The 23,978-nt window shown below is 52.4% G+C and overlaps 2 protein-coding genes across 2 annotated transcripts; one reads left to right on the forward strand and one right to left on the reverse strand.

Annotated features, from left to right (window-relative positions):
* Window positions 1–544: 544 nt before the first annotated feature.
* Window positions 545–10,942, reverse strand: LOC132565870 (vacuolar protein sorting-associated protein 52 homolog; the record flags this gene model as incomplete). Its single annotated transcript, XM_060230533.1, has 8 exons — window positions 10,789–10,942; window positions 10,313–10,476; window positions 6,593–6,674; window positions 4,610–4,662; window positions 4,445–4,520; window positions 3,457–3,524; window positions 3,195–3,370; window positions 545–817 (listed from the first exon to the last, which is right to left on the reverse strand). Coding segments are annotated over exons 1-8 (1,046 nt in total), but the record flags the coding sequence as incomplete, so codon positions are not given.
* LOC132565871 (small ribosomal subunit protein uS13) lies at window positions 10,558–23,199 on the forward strand. The gene is made up of 6 exons (XM_060230534.1): window positions 10,558–10,943; window positions 14,470–14,568; window positions 17,803–17,889; window positions 22,492–22,593; window positions 22,888–22,979; window positions 23,082–23,199. The coding sequence occupies exons 1-6, from the start codon at window positions 10,941–10,943 to the stop codon at window positions 23,155–23,157; spliced, it is 459 nt and encodes a 152-aa protein (XP_060086517.1). The 5' UTR covers window positions 10,558–10,940; the 3' UTR covers window positions 23,158–23,199.
* The last annotated feature ends 779 nt before the right edge of the window (window positions 23,200–23,978 follow it).

Raw genomic sequence — 23,978 nt, forward strand, 5'->3', positions numbered from 1 at the left:
CTCTCTCACACACACACACACACACATACACACACTGTGGCTAATAGCCACTGATGGACCTCTGCTCCATATTTTTATCCAATCCCCTCTTGAAGCTGTCTATGCTTGTAGCCGCAAACACCTCCTGTGGCAGCGAATTCCACATTTCAACCCGTTGGTTCTGCTCCAACCTTCCGGGGCCACAGAAAACAATTCCACACCATCCTCTACTCGGGGTGGCCAACGGTAGCTCTTCAGATGTTTTTTGCCTACAGCTCCCATCAGCCCCAGCCATCAGCCAGTCTCTATGACAGCCCTTCAAGGACCTGAAGATGGTGATCCTATCAGCTCTCAGCCGCCTCCGCTCCAGGCTGAACATCCCCAGCTCCTTCAGCCTTTCCTCATAGGACTCGGTCTCCAGACCCCTCCCCATCTTTGTCGCCCTCCTCTGGCTCACTACCCCCCCCCCCAGGGCTCTGCCCTACAACTGCCCTCCTAGAGGAGAAGGGCCCCACATGAGACCTCGAGAGAGAGGGAAGGGTCTCATGATCACGAGAGGGCGCACCTGACCCATCGTCGCAGCCTGCCCTCGGAGGCAATGAGAAGGAGGTTCCTCTGCCACAGGCCACTCCCCCCGGAGAGAGACACCAGCCAATCCTGCGAGAGGGGGGCTTCCCATTGGCTCACCTTGGCCTTCAGCTTGTCTAGGACGTCGGCCACGTCAGCGCAGGCCATGGTCTCCCGGAAGGCCTGCTCCTTCACCGCGTTGATCTTGTTGTTCAGCTCGTGCAGCTGCTCCAGGAAGCCCTGCTCGGTCACCGGCGTCTCCAGGATGGTGCTGGAGGGGAGGAAGACGGGGCTGAGCCGCTGGAGCCCACCGGAGCCAAGAGGACAAGCGCAGCCCCCGGCCCGGCCCCTCGCCCCTCCCGACTCCCAGGAAGGGTCTCAATATGAAACCGGGTGGCCAAATCCAGGTTGGGAGATCCCCAGAGCAGGGGTGGCCAAAGTGTGGCTCTTTTCACACACATCATGTGAGAGCCAGTTTGGTGTAGTGGTTAAGTGTGCGGACTCTTTTCTGGGAGAATCGGGTTTGATTCCCCACTCCTCCACTTGCAGCTGCTGGAATGGCCTTTGGTCAACCATAGCTCTCTTATCTGGGAGAACCCGGTTTGATTCCCCACTCCTCCGCTTGCACCTGCTGGAAAGACCCAAGGCCCTTCCAGCAGGTGCAAGTGGAGGAGGGGGGAATCAAACCCGGTTCTCCCAGATAAGAGAGCTATGGCTGACCCAAGGCCCTTCCAGCAGGTGCAAGTGGAGGAGGGGGGAATCAAACCCGGTTCTCCCAGATAAGAGAGCTCTGGCTGACCCAAGGCCATTCCAGCAGCTGCAAGTGGAGGAGGGGGGAATCAAACCCGGTTCTCCCAGATAAGAGAGCTCTGGCTGACCCAAGGCCATTCCAGCAGCTGCAAGTGGAGGAGGGGGGAATCAAACCCGGCTCTCCCAGATAAGAGAGCTATGGCTGACCCAAGGACATTCCAGCAGCTGCAAGTGGAGGAGTGGGGAATCCAACCCAGTTCTCCCAGATAAGAGAGCTCTGGCTGACCCAAGGCCATTCCAGCAGCTGCAGGTGGAGGAGTGGGGAATCCAACCTGGTTCTCCCAGATAAGAGAGCTATGGATGTATGGATGTGCTTGCAAAGGAACTGGATGTTCTCCATCCCCGCGGATTTATTTAGATTTCTTTATTGGAGTAAAGGTGTTTGCAATTTTCTCAATAAAATTGTTTGATTTGCATAGTAATTTAATTCACACTTTTTCTTTTCCTTCATATCTGGAGGCTGGCAACACTGACACAAGGACTCCGGTCTGGCTCTCTGCCAAGCCAAACTCCCCTCCCTCTCTCAACTCTCCCCTGCCATTCCCCCCCCCCCCCCAATGAGACATGGGAACCTTTCACGGCATTTCTACCACACTTTTGACATTTTTCAAGCACTTCGGGAAAGGAGCACAAAACCAGAACATACAACAACCCTACAAAGCAGGCCGGTGGCATCATCCTCATTCAGAGGCAGAGGGAGGAGACTCATCTCCTGGAGGAGAGGCCAAAATGTGGCTCAGGAGCCACGTGTGGCTCTTTCGCATATATTGTGCCGCTCTCAAAGCCCCCAACGCCCCACTGGCCAGCTTGGAGAAGGCAGGTCTCTCTTTCAATCACTTTGCCAAGCCAAGCCAGCAAGTTTGCTTTCTTTCCACCTCTCCCTCCCCATCTATTTTCCATCCTTCCTTCCATCCTTCCTTCCTTCCATCCCTTCTTCCTTCCTTTCTTCCTTCCTCCTTCCTTCCTTCCTCCCCTTCTCCCTCCCTCCCCATCTATTTTCCTTCCTTCCTCCCTCCCGTCTTTCCTTCCATCCTTCCTTTTCTCCTTCCTCCCTCCCCCTCTCCCTCCCTCCCCCATCTATTTTCCTTCCTTCCTTCCTCCTTCCATTTTTCCTTTCTTCCTTCCTTGCTCCCTCTCTGTCCCTCCATCTATTTTCCTTCCTTCCTTCCTTCCTTTCCTTCCTTCCTTCCTCCTTCCCCTATCTATTTTCCTTCCTTCCTCCCTCCTTTCCTTCCTTCCTTCCTCTCCCTCCCCCATCTATTTTCCTTCCTTCCTCCCTCCCTCTCCCATCTATTTTCCTTCCTTCTTTCCTTCCTCCTTCCTTTCTTTCCTTCCTTCCTCCCTCCACCTCTCCCTCCTTCCCCCATCTATTTTCCTTCCTTCCTCCTTTCCTTCCTCCCTCCTTTCCTTCCTCCCTCCTTTCCTTCCTTCCTTCCTTCCTCCCTCCCCATCTATTTTCCTTCCTTCCTCCCTCACTCCCCCATCTATTTTCCTTCCTTCCTCCTTCCTTCCTCCTTTCCTTCCTCCCTCCTTTCCTTCCTTCCTTCCTCCCCATCTATTTTCCTTCCTCCCTCCTTCCTTCCTTCCTTCCTTCCTTCCTTCCTTCCTTCCTTCCTTCCTTCCTTCCTTCCTTCCTTCCTCACACACCTGACATTTATCCTAGGCGGCTCTTACATTAAGCAAGATCTGAGCCAGCCGCTCTCCTGAAGCTTGCAAGCTGTGGAGGAGGCTGCCGACTGACTTGGGAGTCTGCTCTTGAGCCGAAGGACGCCATCAATTCCCTCCTTGGCTTTCTGGGCTCCTCCCCCTCCAGCCCGCCCCCCCCGGGCCCCACCCACCTGATCATGAGATTGGGCACCACCAGCTCGTCCACCAGCTGGGAGAGGCGGCCCCGGACGGCCTGGCGGTTGCGCAGCCGGACGTTCATGGCCACCGACTGCTCCTGCAGCGTCTGGATCTCGCAGCTGATGCTGCTCAGGTCTGACTGGAAGGAGCTCAGCATGGCCTCCATGCGCTGCACAGAAAGAGGCAGCTGGAGAGCAGGGGAGTGGCCAGGAAACCCACCCAGGAGGGACCTCCAAGCACTACGGGCGCACTCACCTCCAGGACGGCGTCGCAGGCCGTGATCTGGGTGTGCAAAGAGGCAATGTTCTTGCTCTCCTTGATGTCTGGATAAGGCCGCTAAGGAGAAGCGCTGCTGGGGAGGAGTGCAGAGGGACGCCTCCCCCCCCCCGGCACAGAGAGGATGGGCCCCACCCAAACCACACGCCATGGGGAGACCCAGGCCGAGGCTGAGCTCCTGGACAAATAACGCGAGGAGGTGATGGTGATGATATTGGATTTATACCCCACACTTCACTCTTCATCGCAGAGTGTCAGAGTGTCAGGGAAGGGAGATTGTAGGCCACTCTGATACTCTGTCCTTAAAAGGGCAGCTTCTGGGAGAGCTCTCTCAGCCCCACCCACTTCACAGGGTGTCTGTTGTGGGGGAGGAAGGGAAAGGAGATTGTAGGCCGCTCTGAGCCTCTGTCTTTGAAAGGGCAGCTTCTGGAGAGTTCTCTCCAGCCCCACCCACCGCACAGGGTGCCTGTTGTGGGGGAGGAAGGTAAGGGAGATTGTAGGCCACTCTGAGACTCTGTCCTTGAAAGGGCAACTGCTGGGAGAGCTCTCTCAGCCCCAGCCACCTCACAGGGTGTCTGTTGTGGGGGAGGAAGGGAAAGGAGATTGTAGGCCACTCTGAGACTCTGTCCTTGAAAGGGCAGCTGCTGTGAGAGCCCTCTCAGCCCCAGCCACCTCACAGGGTGTCTGTTGTGGGGGAGGAATTAAAAGGAGATTGTGAGCCACTCTGAGATTCGCAGTGGAGGGTGGGGTAGAAATCCAGTATCATCATCACCATAAACAAAAAAACCTGGTCATGAGCCCTACCAAACCTGAAACCCTGGCTGTGGCCTGGGGGGGGGAGAGTGTCTGGTTTGGCAGACAGTGACACACACACACCCCTCTTGGCGTGGCTTCTGGACAAAGCAGCTCCTCACCCAAAGCCGATTCCCTCCTTCCCCCCTCCTGCCTCCTCAGCTGCGAAGGATACAGTCCTTGATGGAGGCGTTCTCGATCTGCTGCAGCTCCAGCTCCACCTGCTTGGAGTACTGCCTGAGGTCCACCCCCTGCAAGACCAAAGGGAGGGCGGTCACCGTGGCCCCAGCCAAGCAGCCCCGCTCCCTCCACCCGCCCCGTAGATCCCCTTGGTGCTCACCGTCTTCAAGGCTTCTTGCACCAGCGCGTCTTCCAGGTTGGCTTGGATGTGGACTGAAAGAGATAATGAATGATTGATAACGATGCGGTGGCTAAAAAGGCCAATGCGATTTCGGGCTGTATCCACAGAAGCACAGTGTCCAGATCGCGTGATGTGATGGTATCGCTTTACTCTGCTCTGGTAAGACCTCACCTGGAGTCTTGTGCTCAGTTTTGGGCACCACATTTTAAGAAGGATATAGACAAGCTGGAACGGGTCCAGAGGAGGGTGACGAAGATGGTGAGGGGTCTGGAGACCAAGTCCTCTGAGGAAAGGTTGAAGGAGCTGGGGATGTTTAGCCTGGAGAGGAGGCGGCTGAGAGGTGATAGGATCACCATCTTCAAGTACTTGAAAGGCTGTCCTATAGAGCAGGCGTGGCCAATGGTAGCTCTCCAGATGTTTTTTTGCCTACAACTCTCATCAGCCCCAGCCATTGGCCATGCTGGAGCCGGGAGACTTTGGGGGCGGAGCCGGGAGACTTTGGGGCGGAGCCGGGAGACTTTGTTGGCGGAGCCAGGAGACTCATAAGAACTTCAGAAAAAGTAACTTCAAAATTAGTAGTATCGTGACACGATTCCGGTAAAGTCATGTTTCGATGGCAACTCTTCTTCTGACAAAAATTACTCTTTCTGAAACCTCAACTCAATACATTCAAAATGCATGTCAGTATCCAAGGTAGCAGTTCTCTTAAGCGGCCATAGCCGCAAATAGTAATTCAAACCTGGAGCCAGGGCTCAGAAACTACATAAGAACAGCCATGTTGGATCAGGCCAATGGCCCATCCAGTCCAACACTCTGTGTCACATAAGAACATAAGAGAAGCCCTGTTGGATCAGGCCAGTGGCCCATCCAGTCCAACACTCTGTGTCACATAAGAACATAAGAGAAGCCCTGTTGGATCAGGCCAATGGCCCATCCAGTCCAACACTCTGTGTCACATAAGAACATAAGAGAAGCCCTGTTGGATCAGGCCAGTGGCCCATCCAGTCCAACACTCTGTGTCACATAAGAACATAAGAGAAGCCCTGTTGGATCAGGCCAATGGCCCATCCAGTCCAACACTCTGTGTCACATAAGAACATAAGAGAAGCCCTGTTGGATCAGGCCAATGGCCCATCCAGTCCAACACTCTGTGTCACACAGTGGCCAATATACACACACACACACACACTGTGGCTAATAGCCACTGATGGACCTGTGCTCCATATTTTTATCCAATCCCCTCTCGAAGGTGGCTGTGCTTGCAGCCGCCACCACCTCCTGAGGCAGTGAATTCCACATGTTAATCACCCTTTGGGTGAAGAAGTACTTCCTTTTATCCGTTTTAACCTGGCTGCTCAGCAATTTCATTGAATGCCCACGAGTTCTTGTATTGTGAGAAAGGGAGAAAAGTACTTCTTTCTCTACTTTCTCCATCCCATGCATAATCTTGTAAACCTCTCTCATGTCACCCCGCAGTCGACGTTTCTCCAAGCTAAAGAGCCCCAAGCGTTGTAACCTTTCTTCACCAGATGCCAAGTTGCTGGCCAACTACTTACAAACCGCACTGTCAGTTCTCCAAAAAGAGAATTACTATTTGCGGCTATGGCCGCTTAAGAGAACTGCTACCTTCGATACCGACATGGCAAAATATGGACTTTTGGGTCTGTGTTAGTCAGTGGACCACGCCTTTTACGAGTTGATGTATATAAATTGATTTTGCACGTCATTTTTGTTATCTAATGTATGTTCATAAAGAAGTATCAGCAATTGCTTGTCTCTGTGATATAAACGCTTACTTAGAAGTGCGTTTACGCAGCGTTACTGTTGTGAGATTTGTGGTTCGTTAGCACGGTTATCTCCTAGCTACCTGAGGATCGGCAGCCGTCCCCAGACCTCTCTTGGGCCCAGCCAGCCTTGCAAAAACACATCACAGGTGGGCAGAAAAGGGAGAGGAGAACTCACTGTCCACTTCGTCCAAGATGAACTCCTCAGAGGTCAGGTCCAGATCACCCAGGTTCAATTGTAGCGTCTCCTCACCGTGACCCTGTTAGGAGGCGGGGGGGGGGGGTGGGAACAGGGAGATGAGTCAGGATTAAACCCTCCCTTGAAGGGTGGGGGAGGGAGAGGTGACACGAAAAAGAAGGGGAAACAAGAGAAGCCGTGTTGGGTCAGGCCAATGGCCCATTCAGTCCAACACTCTGTGTCACACGGCGGCCAAAACCCAGGGGCCAGAACTCCAGAAGCCCTCCCACTATTGCTCCCCCCCACCCTGCCCCAAGCACCAAGAAGACAGAGCATCACTGCCACAGATATAAGAACACACAAGAAGCCATATTGGGTTGGGCCAGTGGCCTCTCCAGTCCAGCACCCAGGGGCCGCCAGGAGGTCCACCAGCAGCCCTCCAGAAGAAGAAGAAGAAGATGATATTGGATTTATATCCCGCCCTCCACTCCGAAGAGTCTCAGAGAGGCTCACAATCTCCTTTACCTTCCTCCCCCACAACAGACACCCTGCGAGGTAGATGAAGATATTGGATTTATATTCCGCCCTCCACTCCGAAGAGTCTCAGAGAGGCTCACAATCTCCTTTACCTTCCTCCCCCACAACAGACACCCTGTGAGGTAGATGAAGATATTGGATTTATATCCCGCCCTCCACTCCGAAGAGTCTCAGAGGGGCTCACAATCTCCTTTCCCTTCCTCCCCCACAACAGACACCCTGCGAGGTAGATGAAGATATTGGATTTATATCCCGCCCTCCACTCCGAAGAGTCTCAGAGCGGCTCACAATCTCCTTTACCTTCCTCCCCCACAACAGACACCCTGTGAGGTAGGTGGGGCTGGAGAGGGCTCTCACAGCAGCTGCCCTTTCAAGGACAACCTCTGCCAGGGCTATGGCTGACCCAAGGCCATTCCAGCATTTGCAAGAGGAGGAGTGGGGAATTAAACCCGGTTCTCTCAGATAAGAGTCCGCACACTTAACCACTACACCAAACTGGCTCTCCATTGAGAGAAGCCCTCCCAATGTTGCTCCCCAAGCACCAGGAATACAGGACATCACTGCCCCAGACATAAGATGATAACAGAAGCCATGTTGGAGCAAGCCAATAGCCACTGAAGGACCTCTGCTCTGTATGTTTACCCAATCCCCTCTCGAAGCCGTCTATGCCAGGTACTGAATTTCATGTGATACTGACTCTTTGGGTGAAGGAGCACTTGTTTTTGTGTGTCCTAAGCCTACCGCTCATAGATTTCATGGCGTGTTCACCAGTTCTTGTATTGTGGGAAAGGGAGAAAAGATTCAAAAGCAAGATGAGAAAGAGGGTTGAGGGTGATCCTAAAGTGACCTGGTTGGCCCTGAGTAGCCACATCTTGTCAGATCTCAGAAGCTAAGCAGGCCTTGGTTGGTACTTGGATGGAAAACCCCCCAAGGAAGTCCGCGGTCCCTCCTCAGAGACAGGCAATGGCAAACCTCTGAACATCTCTTATTTTGAAAGTACCACAGGGGTCACCATAAATTGGTGGCAACGTAAAGCTACTTTTCGCCTTCTTCACTGGGGAGTCTCAGAGTGGCTTACAATCTCCCTTCCTTTCCTCTCCCCACAACAGACATCCTGTGAGGTAGGTGGGGCTGAGAGAGCTCTGACAGAAACTGCTCTTAAGAGGAACAGCTCTGAGAGAACTGTGGTTTGCTCAAAGTCACCCAGCAGATGCAAGCGGAGGAGTGGGGAATCGAACCTGGTCCTCCCAGATAAGACTTTGCACACTTAACCACTACACCAAACTGGCTCTCCGGGAGGCAGGCCCTGTCTCAATTGCTCTTCAGATGAGCCATCCTCTGTCTCCCTTCCCCCTTTTACCCACCCACTGCCCTTCCATTTAGACAGAAAAGGAAAGGTCCCCTGTGCAAGCACCAGTCGTTTCCGACTCTGAGGTGACGTTGCTTTCACAAAGTTTTCACGGCAGACTTTACGGGGAGGTTTGCCATTGCCTTCCCCAGTCTTTTCCACTTCCCCTCCCCCCCCAGCAAGCTGGGTATTCATTTTACCCACCTCGGAAGGATGGAAGGCTGAGTCAACCTTGGACCGGCTACCTGAACCAGCTTTCGCTGGGATAGAACTCAGGTCGTGAGCAGAGAGTTCAGATCACAGTACTGCTGCTTTACCACTCTGCGCCACGGGGCATTTAGACAACAGACAGGTAAAACATCTAGATACCACAAATCTATTTTCCATTGTAAATACTTCCAAGCTCCAACTCTGGGTTGGGGAATTCCTGGGAATTTGGGGGGTAGACAGAAACCGCAGCATTCGCTGAAGACAGATTCAGGTGGGCAGATTCAGGTGTCCAGGGGCACCTTTAAGACTCACCAAGTTTTATTCAAGGGATAAGCTTTTGCAGGCCTCATTTTGGGCAGGAGCTCACAGGAGCGGAGCTGCACAACGCCTAAACTGCACTGTGCCTTTTCTTTCTTACTCCCCTCCCCCTCAAAAAATACTTGCTTCTGGGCTCCGTTGTTCAAGCCCCCTGTGAGAATTTTGCTGAACTCTTAAGATTTGACAAACTTTCTAATATTTTCCCCCACAAAAAAAAAAACCCGGGGAAATAACTAAAACATAGAAAGTAGACAGATGCAGGGATCATTTTGTAGAAAAACAGGCGGTGGGGCACATTAGCATAACTCGTTAGCAATATGCTGCCCCCCACCAACCAAAAGCAACCCGACACAAGAAAGGAGAGCCCCGGGGGAGCAGTGCCTGCTTGGGCTGGCTAGAGATCCAGCCAGCCCAAGCAGGCCTCGCTCACCTGGGGCTCTCCTTGACAAACCCACCCCCCCACAGTCAAAAGGCCAGAAAAACCACCTGCTGTCCAAAATCACATAAAAAGTGGAGAAAGGGTGGCATGGACTTCTCCAGGAGTTAATGAGGGCTGCTGGGGGTGTGGCAAAGCCCCAGGTGGCTGGCTGGTTGCCTGCTCTCCTAATCCAGGGATTCTTATGCAGCTGCACCTACTATTCAATGGGCGAAGTAGGCGGAGAGGAGAAGGAGGGGGAAACCTCAGAAAGTTCAAGAGCTGCACTCCTGTGAGCTCCTGCTGAATTCAAGACCTGGACAGATGGAAATCTTCATCATGCCCCTGTGGCCACATACTTTGAAATCAATTTAAAAGTATCATGGGAGTGAGGCTTCATTACGGCAGTTATACTCCAAGAAGCATTTCAAGGGAGATGCTGAGCTGATGGGATTTAGCCCACCTTCCAGTGAAGTCAGGGGGGTTGGGGTAGATGCAAATGAGTTGTGCTAATGAGCTCCGGCACCTCTTTTTCCTGCAAAATGGCCCCTGAGCTTTTGCGCGCATTATTTATTTATTTGGGATTTATATCCCGCCCTTCCCACGGATGGCTCAGGGCGGCTTCCAACAATTAATCAACATAAAATTTAAACAATTTCAGGTATAAAACAATTAAATATTTAAACAGTTAAAACTTTAAAACAGAATATTTCATGCAGGCATGCAGCCTGGAATAAGCCGCTGCCCTGGACCCCTCCTTCAGCCAGGACAGACCACCCGCCCCCCTGCCCGTTTTGCAACAGCTGGTTCCCACCCCTCTCCCATTCTTCTGCAGGGACCGGAAGTGGGGGCATCCCAGGGACCGGAAGTGGGGCAGGTGCGTGGCCCTCACCGCTCCGCCCGCCGCCACCTCCTCGTCCTCCATCTCGTTCGGCCGCAGCTGCTGCCTTCGCCGTTCCTCCTCGGGACCGGCGGCGGCCATCATGGCTCCGTCCCCGGTTCCCTCGTCCTCGACGACATCCGGAAGCTCCCGAAAAGGAACTTCCGATTGGAAGGCTAAACAAAGGAGTGGGACTACATGTCCCAGAATGCCCCGCGGTGTCAGTGAGGACAGGGCGGAAGTGGCTATTAGAAATTGAGCTTTCTCAGGGAAGGGAAAGGTGGAAGCTCCATCCTCGTTGGAGCTCCAAAGGAAAGGGGAAAATCCCATTCTAGGCAAGGTCGGAACTGGATTCAAATTCGTCTTGACGCCGGGTTATAATCTTCCCGGAACTTTATTTGTTGTTCCTTGTTTTCCATACGGACGTTTTAGGACAGCGCACAAGTCCATAAGAACGTTATACAAGCATGGAGCCTTTTCCACCATACCGGAAGTGCCAACGAGTCTAAACCGGAAGAGTCTAAGATTGGTTCCAGAAGGCCGGAAGTTGTCCTTCAGTGGGTGGGATGTATAACTAGACTGCGGCGCCGGCCGACTTCCTTTTCCGGTTAGCGCTGCAGCGAGAGGGGAGGCCGCAGCCATGGTAGGTGGAGGCCCGGGAGGGGGGACCGGAGGGAATCCGCCGCCATCCGCCTCAGGCGTCGCGGGGAGAGGGAAGGCGGGGGCTCTGGCCCGGAGGGGGCCGCTGGAGCCTTCTGCCTGGCCGGGTATTGGCCTCCCGACCGGCTCCCCCAGGCCCGGGGGCGGCGATCCCTTTGCCCGCGCTGCTTCTGCCGTGCCTGGGAGACCCGCAGCTGGAGGTGGAGGGGGGTGGCTTCCCTGGTGGATTTATGCCTGCTGGGTAGCTGTTATGGGACGGGGAAATGCTTCTCTGGTGGATTTATGCCTGTTTGGGAGCTCTTAGGAGGTGGAATGCTGCTCTGGTGGATTTCTACCTCCTTGGTGGCTGCTAAGGGGAGGGGAGAAATGCTGCCCTGGTGGATTTCTGCGTGTTTGGTAGCTGTTATGGGGAGGGGAAATGCTGCTCTGGTGGATTTCTGCCTGTTTGGTAGCTCTTAGGAGGTGGAATGCTGCCCTGGTGGATATCTACCTCCTTGGTGGCTGCTAAGGGGAGGGGAGAAATGCTGCCCTGGTGGATTCCTGACTGTTTGGGAGCTCTTAAAGAGATGGAATGCTGCCCTGGTGGATTTCTACCTGTTTGGTAGCTGTTATGGGATGGGGAAATGCTGCTCTGGTGGATTTCTGCCTGTTTGGGAGCTCTTAGGAGGTGGAATGCTGCCCTGGTGGATTTCTGCCTCCTTGGTGGCTGCCAAGGGGAGGGGAGAAATGCTGCCCTGGTGGATTTCTACCTGTTTGGGAGCTCTTAAGAGATGGAATGCTGCCCTGGTGGATATCTACCTTTTTGGTGGATTTCTACCTTCTTGGTAGCTACTAAGAGGAGAGAATGCTGCCCTGGTGGATTTCTGCCTGCTTGGTAACTGTTAAGGGGGAAGTGAAATTGCTGCCCTGCTGGATCATTTTTGTCTCTTTAGTAACTCTGAAGGGGAGGGGAGAAATGCTGCCCTGGTGGGTTTCTACCTTCTTGGTAGCTGTTAAGGGGAGGGGAAATTGCTGCCATGCTGGATCATTTTTGCCTCTTCATGTTAAAACAATTTTATTGGTAACATAGGGTAATCTATATCTTACATCTTTAAAAACTTCTTTTATCTACCCCATATATTACTTTCTACCCCCCTCCCCCCCCCCCCCCCGTTACTTGACCCCCCCCCCAGTGTTATATACTTAAAAAGCAAATATTTAAAGGTACCCTTAACTATTAAAACAAAAAATTATATTCTTCTTTTTAAAACTTAATCATTATCAAAAAATTGTCGAATGTCCTTTTATTTTCCACTCTTTTTCTACATATCTTCTAAACTTTTTCCACTCCGTCTTAAAAACTTCCAAATCATAGTCTCTTAATATTCTTGTTAATTTGTCCATTTCACTCCATGTCATAACTTTTACAATCCAATCCCATTTCTCTGGTATTTTTTCTTGCTTCCACAACTGCGCATACAATGTCCTAGCAGCTGAGAGCAAGTACCAGATTAAAGTCCTATCTTCTTTTGGAAATTTTTCCATTTGTAATCTTTAGTAGCTCTGAAGGGGAGGGTGAATGCTGCCCTGGTGGATTTCTGCCTGCTTGGTAGCTCTTAAGGGGATAGCAGTTTTTTTGTCTTTCAGTCAAAATGTGCAAAGCCATTTATAGGCCCGGCTTTTTGAACCTTGCAACAGCCCTGGGGGGGGGGGACATTTCAGCGCTGCCCAATGAGGGGAGGAGGGAAGCGCTCAAAGGCTGGTGAAGGTTGGTGCTCTTCAGCAGCCCCCATTGGCCGGAGGGGCCATGATGTGCTGGGAGGGACCGCCTTGTCTATGAGCCAGTAGACTGACTTCTTAGCGCAGCCAGCCTTTCAGGGTTGTTGTGTGTGCAAGCCCTGGGCACTGGTCGGCCTTGAGTTCAGTAAGGCAGCTCTTCCAGAAAGAGAGGAGTTTCTTTGGACAGGAATGAGTTTGTGTCCCCATTGTGTGCGCTAGCGAAACGTGAAGACGGGATATTGATTGGTTATTCTTTATTTATAACCCGCTCTTCCCTCAACGGGCTCGGTCCAGGTATAGTTTCCTTTCTTGCCTGGGGTTTAAGAGGTTTCCTAGGAATTTTGAAGCCAGGAGGAGATTTGGGATTTACAACTTGGTGCATAAAATTCTTGTATTTATGGGAACGGGAATTTGTGTTTGTGCAATTTTAGGAGTACAAGTGTCTTACAAGGAAAACTGCAGGTGTGCCAAATTGTTAAGGGGAAAAAAAAATCACAAAGTGTGGCCTTTGCTATTGCAGCGCAAGGACTTAATTGTTGCCCGCTGAAGAGGTAGGGAAAAAAATAAACACTGAAGGCAGAAAACCATTTCTGTAGCAAACAAAAAAGGTGTATTTGGATGCTAACATAAACTTTGTGACATGGAAAATGCCAAATTATTATATAACAAATTGAACATATGAAGCTGCCTTCTACTGAATCAGACTGTCGGCCCATCCAAGTCAGTCTTGTCTACTCAGACCGGCAGCAGCTCTCCAGGGTCTCAAGCGGAGGTTTTTCACACCTATTTGCCTGGACCCTTTTGTGGAGATGCCGGGGATTGAACCTGGGACCTTCTGCTTCCCAAGCAGATGCTCTGCCACTGAGCCACCGTCCCTCCCCAAATTATCATTCTTTGCTTTATATTTAAGCAAAACCATCTTGATTATGACTGCTGAGAGGGGGGATATAAAGTTGTGCACGGGGAGACAAAATGCTAGGCAGTCAACCTCTGAATCCCAGAGTCAGGAGGCAGCATCAGGGGAAGGCCTCGGCCTCCATGCCGTGTTGGCCACTGTGTGAGACAGGAGGCTGGACTAGATGGACCCTCACTGGTCTGACTCAGCAGGGGTCTTTTGATGTCCTGAGTAAAACCCATGGTTCCTAAGGAGATATGCGGATGCTTAGCAGGCAGACTAGACTTCCATCTTGATAACTCATTGAACGCCCAAAGCAAACTTCCAAGGCTCAAAAGCAGCCCGTGTTTGCAGTTACAAAGATAATAAATTACTATTTCTTCATCTACACTGGCGGTTGGTTTACGAGAGATTATGAAGCTTTGTAAGAATATTTGCATGCCTCTGATCAAAATCTTAAATTGATTTATGACGGGCACTAGGGATTGACCAATGTGGGTTTGGGGTGGGGTATCTGGTGAGTAGGAAGAAGAGAAGGAAGCAGGGAGAGGGGAGGGGCGATAGAGGCAGGTAGGGAAGGAAAAGAAGAAATGGGGGGGGAGGATACAGAAGAAAATGAGATGCTCCCTGCAGTTCCTTTGGGGTCCCCCCCCCTGCTTTCCACGGGGTAATACTGAGGATTGTCTTGACATGTGTTGAATACCATGTGGGGAAGTCTGGATTTAGGTGGCTCAAGCAAGTGAGCCCAGGGGCACCGGAGGGTGGTAGTTTACAAGCCCTTGGCACAGACGCTTGAGCGGGGATTGCAGTATTTTCTTGTGTTTGCTGAGCTGGCCTGGTCCCTTCTTTCCCACAGTCTCTCGTGATCCCAGAGAAGTTCCAGCACATCCTCCGAGTCCTCAACACCAATATCGATGGGCGGCGGAAGATCGCCTTCGCCATCACGGCCATCAAGGTCAGGGAGGGGCCAGTGGGGGGGGGGGCTGGTGCTGAGCGACCTTAGAGGCTGGGGTGGCTGCCTTCTGCTGGCACTTTGTACCTTTTCATATTTTGAGTAGTTTTGAAGTAAATAAGCATCAATATAAATATGAATATACAATTACGGAAACAAATTAATACAGTCACAGATACTTCCATACATATAATAAATATCCCAGAAGGACATAGTTATATAGATGCAACAAGGAACGGAAAGGTCCCCTGTGCAAGCGCCAGTCGTTTCCGACTCTGGGGTGACGTTGCTTTCACAACGTTTTCACAGTAGGCTTTTGACGGGGTGGTTTGCCATTGCCTTCCCCAGTCCTCTACGCTTTCCCCCCAGCAAACTGGGTCCTCATTTTACTGACCTCGGAAGGATGGAAGGCTGAGTCAACCTTGGGCCAGCTACCTGAATCCAGCTTCCACTGGGATCGAACTCCGGTCGTGAGCAGAGAGTTCAGACTGCAGTGCTGCTGCTTTGCCACTCTGCGCCACGGGGCCGCTGAGACGCAACAAGATACGATGACTAATTTAAAACAGTATCTCTTTCCATGGAGAGAGGTCAGGATCTACGCAAAGTTAAAATTAAAGCAATAATTCTTGTATCAAGTCATAGACAATCAAGAGAAACATATATTGCTATAAAAGAAGAAAATAGTAATAAGGTATTGATATGTCTATCGATACATCTCTTGATTTGAGCGTTTAACTAGCTATAGTCTACACAGATGAAGAAGATGATGATATTGGATTTATATCCCGCCTTCCACTCCAAAGAGTCTCAGAACGGCTTACAATCTCCTTTATCTCCCTCCCCCACAACGGACGCCCTGTGAGGTGAGTGGTGCTGAGAGGGCTATCAGCAGCTGCACTTTCAAGGATAACCTCTGCCAGAGCTATGGCTGACCCAAGGCCTTTCCAGCAGCTGCAAATGGAGGAGTGGGGAATCAAACCCGGTTCTCCCAGATAAGAGAGCTCTGGCTGACCCGAGGCCATTCCAGCAGCTGCAAGTGGAGGAGTGGGGAATCAAACCCAGTTCTCCCAGATAAGAGATCTCTGACAGACCCAAGGCCATTCCAGCAGGTGCAAGTGGAAGAGTGGGGAATCAAACCCGGTTCTCCCAGAGAAGAGAGCTCTGGCTGACCCAAGGCCATTCCAGCAGCTGCAAGCGGAGGAGTGGGGAACCAGACCCGGTTCTCCCAGATAAGAGTCTGCACACTTAACGACTACACCAAACTGGCTCTCCACTCCAAATTATTCCAAAGTTACTCTTAGGTAATTACTATTAGGTGTGGACCACGACTAGCACAGTAAAAGAAAAAAAAAAGGTAGATCAAGAAGAGGAAAGGAAAGAACAAATTCTAAGTAAAGAAGCTCAAGAAATTCTGGCTCGTGTGGTTGAATGTCCTTTGGCACTTTGTCACAGCAACAGATCGAACGTCTGCTTTTGCGGTCCTTCCTGTGTGGGGAGATCTCACTGAAGGGCGTAGGGGGGGAAGGAGAGAATGCCGTTTGGTCCTGGCTCCCTCCTTGCCGCAGCCTGGCTTCTCCGCTCCCAAGCCGACCCGCTCCGAGCGCCATGTTGCGTCTGCCTCGATCGCTCATCCAGGCACTCCCGCCAGTTCCTGAGACGCAGCTGCGTTTGGGCTGGGATCCCAGAGCCACAGGGAGTGTCTCCTCGCCAGCCACTTGAGGCCAGGTGTTGGCATGCTGCCCAAGGCACACAGTGTTCGTTGGCAGATGCTCCAAGGCGGCAGGGTGGGAGCTGCTGAGCTGCTGCAGCTACACTGGTTGCCTGTCTGTTTCCAGACACCTTTCAAAGCCCTAAACGGTCTGCGGCTGCCACGTCTGAGGGACTTGGAGCTCTCACGGTTAACCCCCTTTGGCTCCTGGGTCCCCAAGAGATCTGCTGGGCTGCCACCAGGACAAGGGCCTTTTCTGCATTGGCCCCGTCTTGGCAGGAAGCCTTGCCGGCCGGGCTTGCACAGGACTTGCAAGTCAGTCTTGTTCCGGGAGGCCTTTGTCTGTTTCAGTGCACCGATGAAGAGGTGGGGTGTTTGGAATCAGCTGGAATCACAGGCACCATTCCAGTTACAGAGCGCAGATTCTGATCTCAGGAGCCAGTTTGGTGTAGTGGTGAAGTGTGCGGACTCTTATCTGGGAGAACAGAGTTTTATTCCCCACTCCTCCACTTGCACCTGCTGGAATGGCCTTGGGTCAGCCATAGCTCCGGCAGAGGTTGTCCTTGAAAGGGCAGCTGCTGTGAGAGTCCTCTCAGCCCCACCCACCTCACAGGGTGTCTGTTGTGGGGGAGGAAGGGAAAGGAGATTGTGAGCCGCTCTGAGACTCTTCGGAGTGGAGGGCGGGATAGAAATCCAATATCTTCTTCATTCTACTATGGGGACTGTCATTCCAGTCCTAGAACAGTTCTGCTCATCCCAGGAGCGGTCATTCCACTCTGCGTCCTGTAATTTCAGTCCCAGAGCACTGAGCCAATTCCCAGGGGTTACCATTCAACTGTGTGACCTGCCTTTCCAGCCCCAGCACAGATTCTCTTCCTATGGACTGTCATTCCACCCTGGGGGCTGTCATTCCAGTGCCAGGATGCTTCTGCTACTCGGGCTGCGATGCTACAAGGAGGGAGCCAGGAAAGCTGGGTGCCGCCCCCCCATCCCCGCCCTGCTAGGACCAAACGGCATTCTCTCCTTCCTGAAACTGGTGCACCCCACTCGCTTCTCTGTATTGCAGGGGTGGCCAACGGTGGCTCGCCAGATGTTTCCTTTGCCTACAACTCCCATCAGCCCCAGCCAGCGTGGCCAACGGCTGGGGCTGCTGGGAGTTGTAGGCAAAAAAACACCTGGAGAGCTACCGTTGGCCACCCCTGCAATGTTGTATTGATTATTTATGAACGGCTGATGTCTTATTTTATTACTTTTTTGCATTATGTGTTTTTATATCCGGTTATTGATTTATTGTCTTAATCTGCCCTGGACTTTAGGGAAAGGGCAGAATGGAGATTTAATGAATAAATAAATAATAACAATAAGTGAAGTGGAAGAGGAGGTGGGGAGGGTGCTGGCGTTTTCTTCAGGTTGACCAGTGCTGGTGGAGAAGCCTGTGGGGCCTTGTATTTGGGGAAGGGGGCCTTCCTAACACCCAGTTGAACAAGCCCCTACTCCCCTGCTCATCTTTCGGCTTCTGTTCCCCACAGGGTGTGGGCAGGCGTTACGCCCATGTGGTGCTGAGGAAGGCAGACATTGACTTGACCAAGAGAGCCGGGGAGCTCACTGAAGATGAGGTAAGAGCCCCCCCACCCCTTTTCCTTGCCCTCTCCTGGAACGCCCAGCATGGTCAGATCTTGGAAGCTAAGCAGAGATCTGGCTAGTATTTGGAAGGGCAGCCTGCAAGGAATACCAGGGTCACAGAATCCTAGCGTTGGAAGGGACCTCCAGGGTCATCTAGTCCAACCCCCTGCACAATGCAGGAAACTCACAAACGCCTCCCCCCAAATTCACAGGATCTTCATTGCTGTCAGATGGCCATCTAGCCTCTGTTGAAAAACCTCCAAGGAAGGAGAGCCCACCACCTCCCAAGGAGGAAGCCTGTTCCACTGAGGAACTGCTCTAACGGTCAGGAATCCTAGAGTTGGAAGGAACCTCCAGGGTCATCTAGTCCAACCCCCTGCACAATGCAGGAAACTCACAAACCCCTCCCCCTAAATTCACAGGATCCTCATTGCTGTCAGAGGGCCATCTAGCCCCTGTTTAAAAACCTCCAAGGAAGGAGAGCCCACCACCTCACGAGGAGGAAGCCTGTTCCACTGAGGAACTGCTCTAACGGTCAGGAATCCTAGAGTTGGAAGGGACCTCCAGGGTCATCTAGTCCAACCCCCTGCACAATGCAGGAAACTCACAAACCCCTCCCCCTAAATTCAAAGGATCCTCATTGCTGTCAGATGGCCATCTAGCCTCTGTTGAAAAACCTCCAAGGAAGGAGAGCCCACCACCTCCCGAGGAGGAAGCCTGTTCCACTGAGGAACTGCTCTAACGGTCAGGAATCCTAGAGTTGGAAGGGACCTCCGGGGTCATCTAGTCCAACCCCCTGCACAATGCAGGAAACTCACAAACCCCTCCCCCTAAATTCACAGGATCCTCATTGCTGTCAGATGGCCATCTAGCCTCTGTTGAAAAACCTCCAAGGAAGGAGAGCCCACCACCTCCCGAGGAGGAAGCCTGTTCCACTGAGGAACTGCTCTAACGGTCAGGAATCCTAGAGTTGGAAGGGACCTCCAAGGTCATCTAGTCCAACCCCCTGCACAATGCAGGAAACTCACAAACACCTCCCCCTAAATTCACAGGATCTTCATTGCTGTCAGATACCATCCAGCCTCTCTTTAAAAACCTCCAAGAAAGGGGAGCTCATTGTGGAAGGAAGGAGGGCCGTTGTGATGCAAAGGCAGGCAGTGGCAAAACCGCCTCCAAAATGTCTCTTGCCTTAAAAACCAGCCTAGTTCACCCGCCTAGTGGTGCATAACGCTAAAAGAGCCAGGACTTCTGGCTGTCAGACAGGATCTCCTGGCTATACTATAACAAGGAAAGGTCCCCTGTGCAAGCACCAGTCATTTCCAACTCTGTTGTGACGTTGCTTTCAAAACGTTTTCATGGCAGACTTTTTTACGGTCTGGTTTGCCATTGTCTTTCCCAGCCATCTACGCTTTCCCCCCAGCAAGCTGGGGACTCCTTTGACCGACCTCGGAAGGATGGAAGGCTGAGTCAGCCTCGAGCCGGCTACCTGAAAACCCAGCTTCCGCCGGGGATCGAACTCAGGTCGTGGGCAGAGCTTAGGACTGCAGTACTGCAGCTTTACCACTCTGCGCCACGGGGCTCTTATACAATAATTATTATTTCCTTTTAAGTGATTCTCCTCGAGGGGGGACATCTGGGCACGAATTAATGTGCAGGTACTTTTTAGGGGAGGAACTGTCTTCTGTATAGCGGTGGGGGATGGGCAGTCAGCAAAAGGTCTTTGGCTGATTGAGCAAAAGAGGGTCCTTGCCTGGTTATCACAGAGAAGATTTTGGCAGATTTGGGGGGGATGGGGAGGGCAGAGTGCCTCCACTGTGCAGGTGAAGGGTCATATTTCAAGGCAGTGCCCTTCTTTGGACTGGCCTGCAGCAGGTCCCCTGTTCTGTCTCTGACATCATTCCCATGAAAGGGCCTCCGGGAAAGGCCTCTGTCTGCCGGAGTCCCTAGAGAAAACCAGGAAAACAAGGAATTTAAACATGGTGGGGAGAACACAACAAAACAAGAGAATCACCACATCCTAGAATAATATACCTGACAATTTGTCGATGAAAGTCTGTGTATTCTTAATAAACGTGTGCAAGTGTGGTTAGTTTTCTAAACAACATACCATGTAGGTATTTTAATTAATAATAGCTTAGTGCAATTTGGGTTTAAAGAAGAAGATGCAGATATTGGATTTATATCCCGCGCTCCACTCCGAAGAGTCTCAGAGCGGCTCACAATCTCCTTTGCCTTCCTCCCCCACAACAGACACCCTGTGAGGTGGGTGAAGCTGAGAAGGCTCTCACAGAAGCTGCCCTTTCAAGGACAGAGTCTCAGAGCGGCCTACAATCTCCTTTGCCTTCCTCCCCCACAACAGACACCCTGTGAGGTGGGTGAAGCTGAGAAGGCTCTCACAGAAGCTGCCCTTTCAAGGACAGAGTCTCAGAGCGGCCTACAATCTCCTTTGCCTTCCTCCCCCACAACAGACACCCTGTGAGGTGGGTGAAGCTGAGAAGGCTCTCACAGAAGCTGCCCTTTCAAGGACAGAGTCTCAGAGCAGCCTACAATCTCCTTTCCCTTCCTCCCCCACAACAGACACCCTGTGAGGTGGGTGGGGCTGGAGAGGGCTCTCCCAGCAGCTGCCCTTTCAAGGACAGAGTCTCAGAGCAGCCTACAATCTCCTTTCCCTTCCTCCTCCACAACAGACACCCTGTGAGGTGGGTGGGGCTGGAGTGGGCTCTCCCAGCAGCTGCCCTTTCAAGGACAGAGGCTCAGAGCGGCCTACAATCTCCTTTCCCTTCCTCCTCCACAACAGACATCCTGTGAGGTGGGTGGGGCTGAGAGGGCTCTCCCAGCAGCTGCCCTTTCAAGGACAGAGTCTCAGAGCAGCCTACAATCTCCTTTCCCTTCCTCCTCCACAACAGACACCCTGTGAGGTGGGTGGGGCTGAGAGGGCTCTCCCAGCAGCTACCCTTTCAAGGACAACCTCTGCCAGAGCTATGGCTGCCCCAAGGCGATGCTAGCAGGTGCAAGTGGAGGAGTGGGGAATCAAACCCGGTGCTCCCAGATAAGAGTCCGCACACTTAACCACTACACCAAACTGGCTCTCCAGTATTTTTAAGCAAACAGCCTTAAAAATATAACAAAACATGTATAGAGTCCAATATATATCAACGTGAAAGTTCGGTTTGAAAACAGGGGTCCGATGTCCTTCCTGTTTCGAAAAGTGTTAGCAAGTCGATACATTATCAGTGCCTGTGTAGACTGCAATCGGCCTTGGCGATATAAGGGTGCTTACAAGTTTTTTCTAGGTCAAGAGATGCAAATCTGAAGAGAATCACCACTCGAAGTAGTAACACAGGAGCAAAGCCTTCATCCTCTCACAGAGTTGTCAGATATCTTATTCTAGCATGTGGTGATATATAGCCTGGAGAGGAGGCGGCTGAGAGGTGATAGGATCACCATCTTCAAGTCCTTGAAGGGCTGTCCTATAGAGGATGGCGTGGAATTGTTTTCTGTGGCCCCGGAAGGGAGGACCAGAACCAGTGGGTTGAAATTAAACCAAAAGAGTTTCCGGCTCAACATTAGGAAGAACTTCCTGACCGTTAGAACGGTTCCTCAGTGGAACAGGCTTCCTCCTTGGGAGGTGGTGGGCTCTCCTTCCTTGGAGGTTTTTCAACAGAGGCTAGATGGCCATCTGACAGCAATGAGGATCCTGTGAATTTAGGGGGGAGGTGTTTCTGAGTTTCCTGCATGGTGCAGAAGGTTGGACTAGATGACCCTGGAGGTCCCTTCCAACTCTAGGATTCCTGACCATTAGAGCGGTTCCTCAGTGGAACAGGCTTCCTCGGGAGGTGGTGGGCTCTCCTTCCTTGGCGGTTTTTCAACAGAGGCTAGAAGGCCAGCTGACAGCAAGGAAGATCTTATGAATTTAGGGGATTGTATTTGTGAGTTTCCTGCGTTGTGCAGAGGGTTGGACTAGATGACCCTGGAGGTCCCTTCCAACTCTAGGATTCCTGACCGTTAGAGCAGTTCCTCAGTGGAACAGGCTTCCTCCTTGGGAGGTGGTGGGTTCTCCTTCCCTGGAGGTTTTTAAACAGGGGCCAGATGGCCCTCTGACAGCAATGAGGATCCTGTGAATTTAGGGGGAGGGGTTTGTGAGTTTCCTGCATTGCAGGGGGTTGGACTAGATGACCCCAGAGGTCCCTTCCAACTCTAGGATTCTTTATATTGTCAGATATATTATTCTAGTACACGTTGATTCTCTTGTCTTGTTGAGTCTTTGGAGAGCCATTGCCTATTGGGGCGGGATTTGGCATCTTTCTCACTGACGTTCTGAGCACATGTCAAGACAGAGTGTTCCGGAAGTCTGCCCCTGGTTTAAGCAGTGCGCATGGGCAAACGTCTCTGTGGACTTTCAGGGGCCTGGAGCGCTGGCAGGAGGAAGTGGTCCAAGAGAGGGGATCCTCTCAGGGATGAGTCGGAAGCTTGCCTGGTTCCAGGGCCCCTTCCCTCCCTGCTTTCCCTTCCCAGAGGAGCCCAGCCAGGCTTCCGTGGTTGTAGCTCGGGCCAGACGGCCTCTCGCTCACGGTGGTCTCTGCTGCCCCCTGCAGGTGGAGCGTGTCATCACCATCATGCAGAACCCCCGCCAGTACAAGATCCCCGACTGGTTCCTCAACCGGCAGAAGGACGTCAAGGACGGGAAGTACAGCCAGGTGAGAGTTCCCGGGGCAGGCTCGAAGGCCGGGCTGTCCGGGGAAAGGCCGAGCAAGCTGGGTACATTCAACTTTTTTTGGGGGGGGGGTGAAACGCTGAGCCCAGGTGGGGAGTCGATTTGGGGTGGGGAGCATTCTAAGGGCTTTGTCTGGTGCTCTCTCCTCGGAAGCTCCTGAGAGTGGGCAGTGGTCTCTCACCCCCGGGCAAAGAATCCGCCTCGGGCTGGCTGTGGGCATTCGGGGGCTGTGTCCTTCTCCTCTGCTGAAGCCTCCCGCTCCCTGCCCCTTTCGCAGGTCTTAGCCAACGGGCTGGATAACAAGCTGCGTGAGGACTTGGAGCGTCTGAAGAAGATCCGGGCCCACCGAGGGCTGCGTCACTTCTGGGGGTGAGAACGGGAACGGTGGAGGGGGGGGGGCTGATGGCACGGGACGTGGCCCTTCTGTTCGTTTGCTCTCTGTTGACCCCCCCCTTTTTTCCCCCCTTTCAGCCTGCGGGTCAGGGGTCAGCACACCAAAACCACCGGCCGCCGTGGCAGAACCGTCGGCGTCTCCAAGAAGAAGTAGAAACTCTTTATGCACGAGTAAAAAAAAAAAAGTGGCATTCTCCGCTCTGTGGCCTCGTCCTTGCTGGGGTGGGGAGGCGTATCTGCTGGCGTGCTCTGGGTCCGAGAGGCTTAAGAATATACAGCACACTGACTTGCAATCAAAAAGGGCCAACGCCATGCTGGGAATTATTAGGAAGGGAACGGAAAACAAATCAGCCAGTATCATAATGCCCCTGTATAAATCGATGGTGCAGTCTCATTTGGAGTACTGTGTGCAGTTCTGGTCGCCGCACCTCAAGAAGGATATGATAGCATTGAAGGGTTCATGGAGACGCTGGGGCTTCCCTAGCAGGTTGCCCCAGCCAAGGCCTGGTACCTGGGGTACATTTTGCTCCCCCCCACACACACACACACACACTCCAAAGTGGCTGGATCTGAATCGGCTGTGAAGGGAAGGCTCAATGAATTGGACCCCCTGGTCTAATCTTTTTGAAACTTGGAGAGGGTTTTGGGGCGAGGAACTGGATGCTATGCTGCTAATTTGGTGCCTCTACCTCAAAAAATCAGCCGCCCCCCTGAGCCCCAGATACGGATCAATTTTCCATTATATCCTATGGGAATCAGTCCAGCAGACGGTGCAATAAAAATCCATTGTAACACTGTCTTTAATAGCTGGCAGGGCAGGCTGAAGATCAGTAGGAGAAGCTCCAGCGCCTTTGATGCTGGGAAGAGCTGCATCGGTGAGACTTCTGACTGCTGAGCGGCATTTCAGGGGGGGGGGCCAGGGACTGTGGGGTGCCCCATGGTAGGGCTGGGGAGTCCCAGGAGGAGGCAAAGGGA

The sequence above is a fragment of the Heteronotia binoei genome, unplaced genomic scaffold (assembly GCF_032191835.1).
Source record: "Heteronotia binoei isolate CCM8104 ecotype False Entrance Well unplaced genomic scaffold, APGP_CSIRO_Hbin_v1 ptg001774l, whole genome shotgun sequence".
In the NCBI taxonomy this organism is placed as follows: domain Eukaryota; kingdom Metazoa; phylum Chordata; class Lepidosauria; order Squamata; family Gekkonidae; genus Heteronotia; species Heteronotia binoei.

Bases quoted from the DNA above. Each gene is read 5' to 3' on its own strand.
- LOC132565871 (XM_060230534.1), top strand. The intron at 17,890-22,491 runs GTAAGAGCCCCC...TGCCCCCTGCAG, and splicing joins GGGAGCTCACTGAAGATGAG to GTGGAGCGTGTCATCACCAT. The intron at 22,594-22,887 runs GTGAGAGTTCCC...CCCCTTTCGCAG, and splicing joins AGGACGGGAAGTACAGCCAG to GTCTTAGCCAACGGGCTGGA.